This window comes from Sesamum indicum, linkage group LG1, assembly GCF_000512975.1.
Source record: "Sesamum indicum cultivar Zhongzhi No. 13 linkage group LG1, S_indicum_v1.0, whole genome shotgun sequence".
Lineage (NCBI taxonomy): Eukaryota > Viridiplantae > Streptophyta > Magnoliopsida > Lamiales > Pedaliaceae > Sesamum > Sesamum indicum.
In genome coordinates this window covers 14,004,577-14,018,849 of record NC_026145.1, presented here as the reverse complement: position 1 = coordinate 14,018,849, position 14,273 = coordinate 14,004,577, and the positions used below count along the sequence as shown (strand labels likewise).

The following is a 14,273-nucleotide window of genomic DNA, read 5'->3' as shown; positions in this document are numbered from 1 at the left end:
AGTCTGATTTTTCTTTCTCCATCTCCCGGACCCAAATGGAGCCTTAAAACTGCATAAAAAGAGATCATCAATCATCACATGTAAAGATAAGGTAGGGCCATTAGCTCAAACAGATACTATAAATATCTATACTCAATCCCATACCCCAAACTGTTTTTGAACCAATAATTTGTGTATGTGAAGGAAATGGCATCCTTCTTTGTATCACCACCATCTCTATCTCACTCCATCACAAGAAGTAACTACTTCTCATCTTCACAAACCCCATCTCCCCAGCCACCAAATCAACCTTCACAGCCACAAACCACCACCCCAACTCAAAAGCTCAGTGCAGAGCTACCGCCACCGGCCGCTGCTAAGGTGTTGGAAGAAAGGCCTAGCAGGGCTGCCGCCAAAACAAGTGTAGAGTCCACTGATTGGATTGCTTCCACGTTAACTAGGCGGTTTGGCATCGGTGCTGGTCTGGCTTGGGTTGGTTTTCTTGCTTTTGGTGTTGTTTCTGAGCAAATCAAGACTCGATTTGAAGTTTCACAACAAGAAGCAAACACAAGGTATCTTCATGAATTGATTACAGAAATATACGCTTATATGTTGGCGGATTATTGCTGTGCAGATGGTTTTTGTTGTTTGCTTTATCATGCCCGACTCATGAACTAATTTGAAGCTTTTTTACAAACACCCTCTTAGTTTTAGTCATTTTTGTAAAGTGAGAACGAACTTAAAGTAGTTGCTGGGCGGCACCTGGCTAAACACAATGCTAAACACAATTATAATTGCTGTGATTCTCAGAGATGTTGAGAAGGAAGAAGAGGTAGTGTTGCCCAATGGCATAAGGTATGTTGCCTCCAGCATCACACAATCTCTCTTTTAATTAGTTCACAACTCTTCTTCAAGAAATTTACTTTGATCAGGTATTATGAGCTGAGGGTAGGAGGAGGCGCGTCTCCAAGGCCAGGGGAGTTGGTGGTGATGAATGTGAAAGGGAGTGTGCAAGGCAGTGGAGAAGTGTTTGTTAACACATTTGAAGGTGAGAAGAAGAAGCCACTTGCACTTGTGATGGGATCAAGGCCTTACAGCAAGGGAATATGTGAAGGTATAGAGTATGTATTGGGCAGTATGAAGGCAGGTGGGAAAAGGAGAGTGATCATACCATCTACATTGGGGTTTGGGGAAGAAGGTGCAGATTTAGGTGAAGGACTGCAAATTCCTCCTTTTGCTGCACTTGAATATGTAATAGAGGTTGATAGAGTTTCAATTGCACCAGCATGATCATGTTTTTTTTATGAAACTTTTATTGTGTTTTGAATTAATTGGTGGCGTCCAAGATTTGTTTTTCTATATTGAAAAATAACAACCGTTGTAATATATAGTATGGTTTTTCGCTCAATTTTTGTATTTTGACGAATTTATTAAGAGTACGTAAAATACTTGTTGACGGAAAAATTACCATTGTCATATGTAGATTTACTAGTGAGTATCTTGTGCTAAAGGACCCGAGAATTGTATTTACGGAAAATAAAATGAATATGGTTGTGATAGTTTATATTTTAAAATATAAGAATAAGTAATCTAAAATTAAAAATTAAAAAATAATTAATAAGAAATAAAAATACAAGAGTATATTCAATATATAAATGAAGTTAAATTTTTTTATTAACTAATTTGCCTAGACAATGATACATTTATCTAAATAAAAAAATCAGTTTATTAAATTGCAAAATTAAATTCAAATGGACTTCTCAAGCAGGTAGCCAGAGCATATGGGTAACGGGATTATGTGTTTAAAAAATAAATAAATAAATAAAAATTATAAATGATTCAAGCCTCAAATAAAAATGAGCAATTGATAAATTGTTCCTTATGTTCCACTTTAATATTTCACATTAATTTGAAATTTAAGGCCCAAATAATCTATACACGATAAGAATTAATTTTTCCCAATTGACCAAAACATTGAAGCTCAATTAAAGTAGAACAAACAGGCCCATCTTTAGCCAATATAGAGACTTATCCGTGAAATCGCGTTAGTTTGAGCACATTTTTAACTTGTTAGTAGTCCAATCGAATCAGTTAACATGTTAGTAATATTCTCACCTCGAATCACACTTCAATCAAAGCACATTAGTATGACTTATCGGTAAAATTGTGCTAATTTGAACACATTTTTAACTTGTTAGTAGTCCAATCGAATCCGTTAACATATGACTAAACTCAACACACCAATCATAACTTTTGAAAAGATTATGTGCATAATTGTTTAGGATATACAGTGAGACGAATGACAAGAAATATCAAATAACCCAATGCCAAACTAAAAACATGGGAAAAACCAAGAAATCAAGGAATATAAAAAAGGTAAGCCAATGAGTGTACCCCACTTCTAAGAAGAAAATGCTAAAAAAAAAGAAAAGAAAGGAAGAGAAGAAAACAAGGTGGAGATTAATACAGCAGGGCATGGGTACTCTTCTCCAATCCAAACCACAGTTTCACAGGCCACCCATGTATGACCCGACTTGTGAGTCTGTGGCAAGTCAAAATTGAGAACAAACACAGCCAGACTACATTTCAATTCTCAAGGGTGTTTTGTTTGGAGTTGGAAGCTCATTCAGTCATGGGAACCGTCATCGACTCCCATTTCTTGGCCCTTACTGCCATTGTTACGGTACGTGTAATACAAGAACGTACAAACAGAACACACACTGTTGCAGAGACAGAAACATAATTTCTTTTATGTATGTATAGGGGCTGTATATGTGTTCTTGGCAGTGGGACTGTTGAAAATTGGTTGCTTTTGTTGTTTTTTGCAGGTGGCCTATCAATTGTTCTTCTTTGTAGTCACAGCACTTCTGAAGTTCGACAAAGTCACGGACTTTGCAGGTATTTTGCATCTGCGGATTATTTTTTATTTAATTCTTTTATGCGTGAATGTATTTTTCGAATTTCATCTTGTTCCTTATATTTCTTATCCATCCTTTATGTGCATGTTTGATTGTTTATTGATAGTTGAGTTGCTTGGAAGTACTTCTAGGACTGAACCTTTTAGGTTGAGGATGAAGAAAGTTCTGCTTAACTTTATATAATAAGACCAAACAGAAAGAATATTAAGGGGAAATATTTATATTTCTAGATGCTTGCATGGTTGAAATATGCACCAGTTTCAGTTGAAGGGGGTGGACTTCCCTTGCCTGGCCCATGGTCTATCTCTGAGTATTTCCGCTCTTTGATTTTCTCCTAATGAAAGCTTCATTTCGGAAAATGACATACCTGTGCAATACTTGATCAATGATGAAGGGGGTACTTGTAGTGATGGAAATGCCTTTTGAATTGAAAAGTGAATTCCAAATCAAGTGCTGGTAAGTGGATAGGATATCTAGGGAGAGTATTTTACGGATGGAAATTCACTTTGATAGTTTCCACATGTGCCCCTCCATTCTTGCATGTAAAGAGTGAAATGTGCACTGTTGCACATTTGCAGTATAACAGCAGACAAAACGGGAGATAACATGAATTCATGAAATGAAATGCAGAGACCAATCACAGGCTCAATTTGATGCTGCATAAAAGCATCCTTCTCAAGATTAATGGCACTGACTACAGAGGCTTGCCCATGAACAAGTTCTAATAATGAAAGAACGCTTTATCCTTTTTCCTTGTTAGGGGGGTTGAGGTTGTGGACAGTATGTTGGGTTATCAAAATGGAGTACAGAAGTTTATAGCTAGGAGTTGCGGTGTTGTGCATTCTGTTATGTATGATGGCAAATGAATATGTGTGGTGACAAGTTTGTATGTTTGAAGAGAACCAACTCTAATACTGATTACAGCACTCTTTTGATGACTTTTATACTTCTTTCCAGTTATACTTTCCGCTTTGGTTGTATAGGCAGCACAAATTTTGTTATACTTGCCGTGTTGACCTTGGTTGTGAAAGGATCATGGAACTTCCGACAGGTGATTGCTTCTATTTGAACTTTTCATTATATCACTTCTTTGCGTCAACATTTTTTCTTTTTAAATTGGGTAAATTACAACGACCTCCCTTGAGGTTTGACATAATTTCGAATACCCCTTCGTTGTTTGAAAAATTACAAATACCCCCCCCCCCCCCTTTCCGCTTTGGTTGTATAGGCAGCACAAATTTTGTTATACTTGCCGTGTTGACCTTGGTTGTGAAAGGATCATGGAACTTCCGACAGGTGATTGCTTCTATTTGAACTTTTCATTATATCACTTCTTTGCGTCAACATTTTTTCTTTTTAAATTGGGTAAATTACAACGACCTCCCTTGAGGTTTGACATAATTTCGAATACCCCTTCGTTGTTTGAAAAATTACAAATCCCCCCCCCCCCCGATATTTGATGAAATTATGTAATCCTTGGATTGAGGTATGAAATTGTCAAGTTTGCCCTTATAACTTTTTTTTTATTTTTTTAAAAAAATTTAAAACTTATAAAAAAAATCAAACTGTGTGGATGGAGAAATTTTAAAAGTTATAAAAAAAATTATCTACTTAATCCATAAAAGAATAAGAAAATTTTAAAAAATAAATAAAATTATAATTTTTAATCCACAGGGGCATTTTGGTTAGTTCACCACCAAAAATAAATGGAAACCTAATAGATTGGGCTAATTGTTAGACGTTCATTAAATCAGGGTTGTATTGGTAATTTTTCAAACAACAAAGGGGTATTCATAATTATGCTAAACCTCAGGGAGATCGTTGTAATTCATGCTTTTAAATTTATCAGAAGAATCCTAGTCATGAATAAGCCTCGTCTAAAGATATGAAACCATTGAATAAGCCTATTGCTACTACTGCATTGTAATTAGACAAGCAATAGTGTTTGCTTATACTCTTGTTTGGCAGTTGATGTTTTAGCTCTGTTTTTCAGGTGGTTTTGTCCATGCTTGTGGTAATCTGGGGCCTTCGTTTAGGACTGTTTCTATTAATGAGGTCTGTCTCAGATAAAAATGTCTTTCTGTTATTTGAGGAACTTTGTTGCCCATAAGGTGCTGTATCCTAACAGTTCTACCTTGGTCTGATAGAGATTACCGGACATGGATGTGGATCACAATAAAATATTATCAGATTATCACTAAGCATAGATTAATATACTATGTTATCCTCTTATCCTTGTCGGACCATGAACTATTGTTCTTGGTAATTTTGGACTCTGAATTTGATTTCATCAATGTTCGTTCTCCTCTTATCAGGATACTGCGGTGGGGGGAGGATAGACGTTTTGACGAAATGCGCAATAATTTGGGAAGATTGGCTGTTTTTTGGATTTTTCAGGTTTCTGTATTCTGTAATCTGTTTTATGTTTCATTTGAATATAGGTGGTAACTGAAGCTCATGATATTGCCACTCACACCGTCTTCTGTGAATCTACCTCTTTACCCTTATGCAGGCTGTGTGGGTGTGGACTGTGAGTTTACCTGTGACAGTTGTTAATGCAAGTGACCGAGACCCCTCCCTTCAAGCTGCGGACATTATAGGATGGATAATGTGGTCTTTAGGCATTCTTGTTGAAGCAACTTCTGACCAACAAAAATTAACATTTAAAAATTCTCCAGAAAACAGGGGGAAATGGTGTGATGTTGGACTCTGGAAGTATTCACGCCACCCCAATTATTTTGGCGAGGTTAAGTTTACATTTTTTTCTGTCTTAAAATAGAGATACATACATGGCATGTTCATTTTATCCATGTCAAAGTCTTTACTTCCCTTGGCACACACTGTTCTTAGAACATAGTTCATATGTTTTATCAGTCACAAACAGTTGATTCCTCCTTATCCACCCTCCCGAATTTGAACTGATTGTTTGTCCGAAGAATAGACGAAAGCGTCTTGGATATCTTAGCTAATTAGAATCTGGAAAGCTGTGACAGACTCACCAAGTGGGTTGGCTCTCTGCAAGCTTAACTTTCTCATTCAACTGTATCCAAACATCTATGCATTTATTATGAAGCATAGAAATAAAGCTAAGAATATTCTTCTCTGCTTGGTTGGTTGGTTCCAGCATCATGACAATTTATGTATTATCACCATTTACCATTCATTTTCTAGGATTTTCCGTTCCCTCATGTAAACTGTGTTTCGGCTCTCAGATTTTTCTTTGGTGGGGAATTTTTGTGGCTGCAACACCGGTACTAGAAGGTGCAGAATGGCTTGTCATCTTTGGGCCATTATTTCTCACATTATTGCTCCTTTTCGTCAGTGGAATACCACTGCTTGAGGTTGCTTCATTTCTCTTATTTTGAGAATTGCTATCACTTATTTGAATAGCACTTGTACTGAAAAGCTTACATCTGTAGGAATCAGCGGACAAAAAGTATGGGAATGTTTCTGCATACAGGCACTATAAAAGAACAACGAGGTTGGCTCCTATTCCTCTCTTTTGTTATCCATATCGATGTTTTGGGAAGACGAAAAGCTTACAAGTTTGTCTGTTGCAGTCCTCTCATCTTGCTTCCCCCTGCACTGTATGGCAATTTGCCATCATGGCTCAAATCAACACTGCTATTTGAGTTTCCTCTCTACAGTCGCAGTCTTCCCCAAGAAAACTGGTACAACTAACTTAAATTCCGTGCATGTATGTCTCAGTCATACATCTTGCTTGCTAAATAAATAATATATCTTCTAAGTGTAGACACTTTCGTTATCGCCTAATAATATGTGTTTGGATGGGAGTCCAACTTTGTTCTATAGCATACATATGTATGAAAAACACCTGTTAACTAGACCTTGTTGAGCTAAAACAGCATCAGTCATCTTTGATGGACACGGTAGCTTGTTAACAGCACAAGTCAGCTACAAGTCTCACGGCACGGGAATCATGTGTATCATTTCCTATGTTTGTTAGTCCGGATCCACTTTTAGTGTTTATTACCAAAAACTCGGTTTTAATTTCATGGATAACAATTGCTTTGACTTACCAATTTGCTGATGTTATGACTGTTAAAATTGAAACTTAAGTGTTATTTAGGCAACATAAATTCCATGAATCCATATTATAGGAATTAATTGACTGGGAAATGCTAAAATTTATCCTTCATTGGTGATTTAGGAAGTCAAGATAATAATGCAAAATCCTGGCAGACTGTGCCAGGTGAACAGCAGCAGAAAAGGAAAGCTTTACAATACAAATCTTCGGCCTCACGTTGCTTATGTTTCAATTAAGTGTGCGAGGACATCATTAGAATTTAGTGTATATATCTGTTGGGAATCAACCCGAAAAGACTCGTCTCATCAAATCAGTTGGGCTTGATGGCTTCTTTAATTGGTATTTTTCTCAAACCTTATAGAGCGTATGCATACTCCCTTTTGATTCATCAAAAAGTGTATGTTGGGTATTCAAGTATAGTTTCCAAAAAATACATCCAAGTACCTACTTTGACAATTTTCCACTTTCTAATTCCTTAAGGGCCTTACTATCTTGTTTATTACCTGGATTATGGTTACACGATTTTAGCTGATTCGATCTTTTAATTGTTATTGCCAAATTTATTTCCAGGAGAAGTACTAGTTGGGGTTTACATGTAACTTAAAATTATGCTTCAGTAAGGCGCAGATAATGTTTCAGAGAGAAGTATCGGTTTATGCTAAAATTCTTTTCCACGCAAGATGGTAACATTGTCAAATCTATAGAACATTGAAGGACCTGAGAATGAAGTTGTCGCACCACATTAAGCATATACATCAAATTTGACTTCATATTTGCCCGTACGTGATTCATATTGGACCCAATAAGATGGCTGAAAGTTCTCTGAAGCTACTAAATGTGTTTTGATGTGGCGTGTGACGTGATCAACGTCCCGTTGCGTGAGCTATCGGCCGTTTTGGCCGGAGCCTCACGGTTTTGTTCTTGAAAAGACATCTCACTGATAGGAGGTGTTAAGGCTTATAATCTGCACAATTTCCTCATCTACAACCAATGGGATGCTTGCCAGCATCATTTTTTTTAACCTACGGTTGCAACTACATCATGCATAGGCTTATCATGCATCACCATTTAGATAGCATCAACATCCAAGAATCCGTTTCTTTTGACTTTTAAGGTGACCTAGTTAGCTTCACACATTATGATGCGGTCTAAAATGTTAGAATCACTGTGGAAAATATTTAACTTTGCCTGAACGATTGCTATTCCCTTCAGGAACTAATCTGCAAGGCTTTATGTATTTTCTGTCTGTGCAAGGAATAGAAGAAGCCACCAACAGAGCAATGGACAGAAGATTAGTTAGACTGTTCACAGGCTTCTTGCTGACTGTGAATGTGCATGCCTTGAAAACTGATGCTCTTCATCTGGGGAGTTAGTGATTTCTGCTCATTTATGTTTCTCCTTTCCAATAGTTGTTATGTTCTACACTGCTGTATTTTAGTCTTGTTAGCATTACATTAGATTTTGAGGCTAATTAGATACGGATGATGGGATGTTTGTAAAGACTTTTGCTTTTGAAACAGTGATTAAATGCGGAAAAAGTTGAAAAAAGTTAAGGATTGAAACTAGGTAGTGTTTGCAAATATCAGAGATAAGTAGAAATAATTTATTGATGAAAGATTGAAAATGCACATGCTATGAGAAAATGTTCTGGCTGCCCTAACGGATAAGTTCTTTAAATCTAATTGGATAATTTTAATTGATTTTGAAATAATCTTTCTAACATAATGATGCACAGTCTTTCAAACACAGAATGTTTTATGCCTTTTCAACAATAAGCTGAGAAAAACTTCCAAAAAGAAAAAGAAAAAAAACAGAGTTAGTCATTCAAACTTAATGTAAATTGGGTCTTCCGAATTCTCCCACCTGATGGGAAAATGTCAACTCACAGAACTACAAACAGTACAATACATTGCTCTATATTTCATCAATAATTCAACATGTTCTATACATTAAGTTTATCTGTGGCTTCCGGCAAACTGAATGAACTAGACCCAGCAATGAAGGCCACTTCTGAATATAAGATGATACTAATAAATGAAAAAAATACACGGAGGACATTAATATCAAACGCCTCCCGTGTTATTAATATTCTCCAGGGAGATAATGGCACCAGATCGATTATCACCTGAGGCTGGAGAATGTGACATTAGAATGTATATTACCCAGAGATGAAGGCATACCAAGTAGACAAGAGACCAAGTCCTAGCTGTCGAATTTCTTCTAAGAACCACGGCACCGGTCCAGAAGATTGAGTCCAACTGTCGGACAAATGATCCCAAATGTCGCTGCCCTGATTGCATTCTCTCTTTCCATAAAGGCTTGAGCTTTGAATTAGAGAGTTGCCATATGCCTGATTCTGCATTGCTTGTTGATGAGGTACCGGGGAAATCGGCGGAATCAATTGTTGACCTGTTCTCATCCAGCAATCTTGAAACTCCCTATGGTGTTTAATCCAAGTATTCAGAGAAGCACAGCACATAGTTTCGATGCCTAAAGAATCTAGATCAAGGATGAAAGATTTTACCTCGATCCTAAGAAGTAGCAGAGCCTTCTCTGAGGTTAGCGCCTCAACCTGAAAGAAGTCGAGTTATTTATTCAAACAAGGAACCTAGTTGCTAAAGTATAAGAAAGTGAAAAACTCTATTTTTCCTTCATGCAAAGCACAGATGGGAAACTAGAAAAAAAAATTCCCCAAGAAACTTTAGAAATTGCACTTACACCCCTTTTTAAAATACTCGGTTCACAATACACCCCTGCCGTTAGAAGATTGGACAAAAAATGCTAATGTTAGCAAAAGTTAATTACAATTTTCTCCCTCATCATGCAAAGGTCTTTTTTCTTATTGACAAAATTAACCTTGGTATTCTTTGAAACTTATAGGGATGTGAATATAATGTTATATAATTAAAAAATGAGTAAATGTAATACAATACTCAGTGTAGTCAATGGCGCGCCATGGCGTGAGGCGCGAGAGGCGCAACCCTCGCGCCATTCGCGGTCTATGGTGCGCGCCTTCACAATGGCGAGGTCATGGCGCGCACCTGGGCGCCTTCAGGTGTTGCCTCGTGCGCGCCTTTGTGAAAAGGGGCCTGGGCAGCCTGGCACCATCAAATTTAAAAAAAAAAAAAAAAACTAATAATTAAGAGAATTCCAGTAGAAATAAATAATCTGAGCATGCATGAGTAGCCTGTTCATTTCTGCCTCTTCTTTCTTCGGTTCTTCCTTCTTCTTCGGTTTATCTTTCTTCTTCTTTGATAAACTATTTAGGATTTATTTGAATCTTTAGGACTTTTGCTATCCTTCAATGGTTCAACATTGGTCGTTCTAATTATATGAAATTTTGTTATGTTGAATTTGTTGTTTTATATGTTTTATTTAACTCCTTATACATTAATCTAGTCAAAATAATACTAATTATATAGATATATAGATTATTTCTTATATTTGTGCCATGGCTCCAGGAGCCCTCGGCGCCATTGTGCGTCGTGCGCCACTGACTACTATGACAATACTTACCGTAGAATTACACCAATTAGTAGATAAAAAATAGCTGCTTTTTGGGTTTATTAATTTTAATATATAGAGAGAGTAAGGTTATAGTTAATCTTGCATCTATCATGAAAAAGTAATTTCTTGAAGGTACATTTTCTACTGTTATAGGATACAAAAGAAAAATAAAAATATCTACAAAAAGTAACATGAAAAATACATTATTGTGATGATTTGTAAAGACAATATTAAATATCAAAATCACAAATCTCTAAAGATTACTATACATATGCTACATAAGCTAATGAGGATAAACCTAATGATAAGTAATTTCCATAATAGCACTACATTGTAAGATTATTTTCAAGGTAATGTATTTAGTTAGTGATTACAGTAGGAATTAATAAATTAATAGTTTGAATTATTCTCTTAATTAAATATATGTTATTGTCATCTATAAAAATATTTTTCATAACTATAAATATTATATATATACATATATCACCATTTTCAAAATCACAACACACCTATCAAATAAAAATATTACAAACACTCTCTTAGGGCAAAATAATTTACATAAACACACGTTAAAATACTTGGTTTAGCACTGATTCAAGAACCCACGACTCATTGTATTTGGTTTTGCATTGCTGCTATACAACATTAAAGTCATAATCTATTACTAAAATAGGTCTTTACTATAATATTTCACTTCTAACTTTAGTCAATAAGTAATAAGGTAGAGATTTTTTTAATCTTATATTTGACCATTGCCTCAAAATATTGGAAATAGAAAACCTACAAAGATATCTGGTCATATATACAAACATAACAAGGTCATCCTTCCCAAAATATAACTACTATAAGAACATCTAGGGCATTCCGGGAATTAAATGAATTTATCATTAATTTATTTGTTATATTTTCCAAATTAAGAGTAAAGTGGCAATTTCACCACTGCGGTCACTAGAAGCCAAAATCATGGGACAATCTTTTCATTCTTTAATACTTTGGTAGGCCTAGGATATGCCAATCAACCAGCTCAAAGTTATGCAGCTTAGAAACAGACCTGTGCTTGCTTCTGAATCAAATGGTCAGTCAACTGACTCAGCCTCCGCTTGAGCTCAATCTCTACCTCAGTTGGATCTTCTAGTTCTCTTCGGGTTGTTTCGATGCTTGTTTCTAGTGTCTTGGCCTGCATTATATAAGAAAATTGTTCTCTCAAAACAGCATATCGATAAACCATAGAACATCGTACTATGAAGCTGTGTCTGTGTGGGACAGAAATATGGAGAGAGAAAGAGAGAGAGAGAGACAGAGGCTATTCTAGAAGTTAATATCATCAAAATAAAAAGAGGTTAACTACTCATAAGATGTTCTCCATCAACATGGAAATTGGCTAATGAAATTTTTCAAAGGATATCACCTGGTATTGTACTCTTCTCACTTTATCAGTAATAAAGGAATATTCAGCCTCGAGCATCTCCCGTTCAAATTCGACACCTTTTGAAGCTCGCAACTGCATAATAATTGGTGCAGAATTAAGTAACAAGAAAAATCAATATGCTGTGTAATGCAGAAGCAGAGAAGCAGAAATGGTACTCACTTGGCCACCATTTTGGTGTGCACTTGATATTTTCCTTTTCAGTTCTACCAGAAGAAAGTAAAGTAAAAGTTCAGCAATTTGCTAATATCATCAATTACAAAATAACATTGGCTTTTCCTCTCAAAAAAAAAATAACATTGGCTTTTCCTCTCAAAAAAAAAATAACATTGGCTTTTCCGCACAAATTAAACAGGTCAAGGTTCTATGAGGAAATGCTTTACACTCATAATACAGTTCCCTGTTAAATGCATGCAATAAGTCTTGTACACAACAAAATGATGATATGAGAGAAAATATAGTTATATATCCGAGTAAAATGCTGCCCTTAAATAATTAAGTTTGGCTAGGGTAATAAAGAAATAGATAATGGCTCCTATAATTCCTTTTTGCACTCAAATAAAACTTTAGCTAATACAATATAGATTAAAATGTCAAAACACAGTCCTTCTGTAAAATACAAAGCTGTAAAAGAAAGCATAACAAGTAAAGGATTATATTGGTAATAAATCAAAAAGAAGAAACGGAGAAGCCAGGCCCCATTTTCCAGCAAGAAACTTCAACCATTTTCAAGTCATGGGCTCTAGAGAAACATCAGGAGTTACAAGACAAGCCATTCAGGATAAGCATAAAAGTTTGCACAAATAGAAAACACAACTATAAAATATTCTCGAGCCAGCTCTTAGCTGCCATAACTTTCACCTTCATGACTTGCTTCTTTCATATGAATCTGTAGGCGAAGTTCGGCTATACGATCAACCTAATCCAGCAAACACAGGCACCATATAATGAATTAACAAACGCACTACATAATAGCTTGTAATAAGTTAATCATTTCGAAGAATTGCTTCTGAAACTCAAATTAGGTGCAATGCAGATAAATTACTCTCACATTATTACTTAAACAACTCCCACAAGCATATAAACCTAAATGAAACAGAGCTAGGTCAACATTTCAGACTAAAATGCAAAAGGAGGTGCAAGCTCGTTTCTGTTTTTTACCAAGTTCACTGATCAACTCATGACCGGCGCAAAACTTGACAAGTTGAACTAACAATTATTTTATTTTTCAAGATACTTATGGATCATTTTATCACTTCAATATATGCAAAAAGAGAGAATGAAAAGAAGTAACCTAGACACCATCCCAAGCTAGCAAGAAAATGATTTTATTATTGCCAAAACAAAATCCGACATGAATGGAGATGTTAAATACCTCTACTTCAAGATTCTTCTGTACATGAGCTAGAGACCTTGCAAGCTCAGCATTTACACTCTGCAAATTAAAGCAAGCAAACATTACCTCCAGATTATCCCAAAACAGATTGCAGTGAGCTAACATTATGTCCAAATTATCTCAAACAGAATTTTTCGGGAACTGCTAAAACCTACAAAATTGTGCCACATAAGAATATTGGCAATAACTATTCGCCTGTTCCCAATCAAAAGTCACACTATGCCTGGATGAAAATCAAATGAGAAAAATTCACAAAAATTCAGAAAAATCTACTTAAATGTGAATGTCATGTATATGTGCAAAAGAAGTTGGTATGTTGAGGTAATAAAAGAATTATATGACAGAAGGGAAGGGGATGATACTATACATGACAACAATATCATACAAACAGCAAGGATGATAGGATGCATAAACATATTATATATACAAATATAGAGATAAAGCTAAACCACATATTTGCAGAACTATCAACCATAGAGGCAAAGTGAAAGCACATGTTCAACAAACTACTACAACACCTCAAGTTTCGATAATCGTGCCAGGGCTTCCATTCGAGTATCATTATGTTTCTGCTTCTCTAGTTCAACTGCTTCCATGGTCTCCATCATTGTTGTCTGTAGTTCTGAAGCCTGAAAAAGAAATAGCAATTTATTACTATTGCGATACCAAGACGTTTTTGCAATACCAGAGAATCAAACTGGCAAACAAACTAATTGATTACATAATTCTAAAAGTAGAAGAACCAACTAATGATGGATGTCAATGATGAGTCTGCAATTACCAACCAAGAACAGTAAAACCACAAGATAGAGAGACATTGCTAAAACAATCAGATCTTAGTTGATTAGGGGCATATAATTAAATTAACAAATGTTGCATACTGGTTATATAAAGATTATTATGAAACAGTGATCACATTGTTCAATACAATAAAGAATCCACCAAATGATTTTTATTGTTCTCAAAAAAAAAGGAAGTTGATTCTTTGTTCACCGTTCT

The 14,273-nt window shown here is 35.7% G+C and overlaps 3 protein-coding genes across 9 annotated transcripts in view; 2 read left to right on the top strand and 1 right to left on the bottom strand.

The window, feature by feature from the left end:
• Positions 50 to 1,387, top strand: LOC105166621 (peptidyl-prolyl cis-trans isomerase FKBP17-2, chloroplastic). The gene is made up of 3 exons (XM_011086051.2): positions 50 to 551; positions 790 to 834; positions 912 to 1,387. Exons 1-3 carry the CDS (start codon positions 187 to 189, stop codon positions 1,267 to 1,269), a joined length of 768 nt encoding a protein of 255 aa, XP_011084353.1. The 5' UTR covers positions 50 to 186; the 3' UTR covers positions 1,270 to 1,387.
• Positions 2,417 to 8,507, top strand: LOC105166596. Of its 7 annotated transcripts, none has more exons than XR_002286953.1 (11): positions 2,418 to 2,662; positions 2,808 to 2,877; positions 3,881 to 3,948; positions 4,891 to 4,952; positions 5,213 to 5,294; positions 5,410 to 5,643; positions 6,110 to 6,238; positions 6,317 to 6,378; positions 6,458 to 6,568; positions 7,069 to 7,284; positions 8,206 to 8,507. XR_002286953.1 is itself a non-coding variant. In XM_011086004.2 (10 exons), the coding sequence occupies exons 1-10, from the start codon at positions 2,504 to 2,506 to the stop codon at positions 8,243 to 8,245; spliced, it is 1,023 nt and encodes a 340-aa protein (XP_011084306.2). In that variant the 5' UTR covers positions 2,417 to 2,503; the 3' UTR covers positions 8,246 to 8,507. The 7 variants fall into 7 exon arrangements, 5 of the variants coding, with proteins under 5 accessions (XP_011084306.2, XP_011084341.1, XP_020549000.1 ...); XR_002286954.1 differs by having other exon boundaries at positions 8,200 to 8,507; XM_011086004.2 differs by lacking the exons at positions 3,881 to 3,948; positions 7,069 to 7,284 and adding an exon at positions 4,126 to 4,193 and having other exon boundaries at positions 2,417 to 2,662; positions 8,200 to 8,507.
• LOC105166587 (golgin candidate 2) overlaps positions 8,762 to 14,273 on the bottom strand; it is an 8,545-nt gene continuing 3,033 nt past the window's right edge. The window contains exons 3-10 of the mRNA XM_011085991.2: positions 13,793 to 13,903; positions 13,254 to 13,313; positions 12,740 to 12,797; positions 12,041 to 12,084; positions 11,861 to 11,953; positions 11,504 to 11,629; positions 9,470 to 9,517; positions 8,762 to 9,383 (exon numbers count right to left, since the gene is read on the bottom strand). Of these exons, the coding sequence (XP_011084293.1) occupies positions 9,009 to 9,383; positions 9,470 to 9,517; positions 11,504 to 11,629; positions 11,861 to 11,953; positions 12,041 to 12,084; positions 12,740 to 12,797; positions 13,254 to 13,313; positions 13,793 to 13,903 (915 nt within the window). The 3' untranslated portion in view covers positions 8,762 to 9,008. The remainder of the gene's footprint in view (positions 9,384 to 9,469; positions 9,518 to 11,503; positions 11,630 to 11,860; positions 11,954 to 12,040; positions 12,085 to 12,739; positions 12,798 to 13,253; positions 13,314 to 13,792; positions 13,904 to 14,273) is intronic.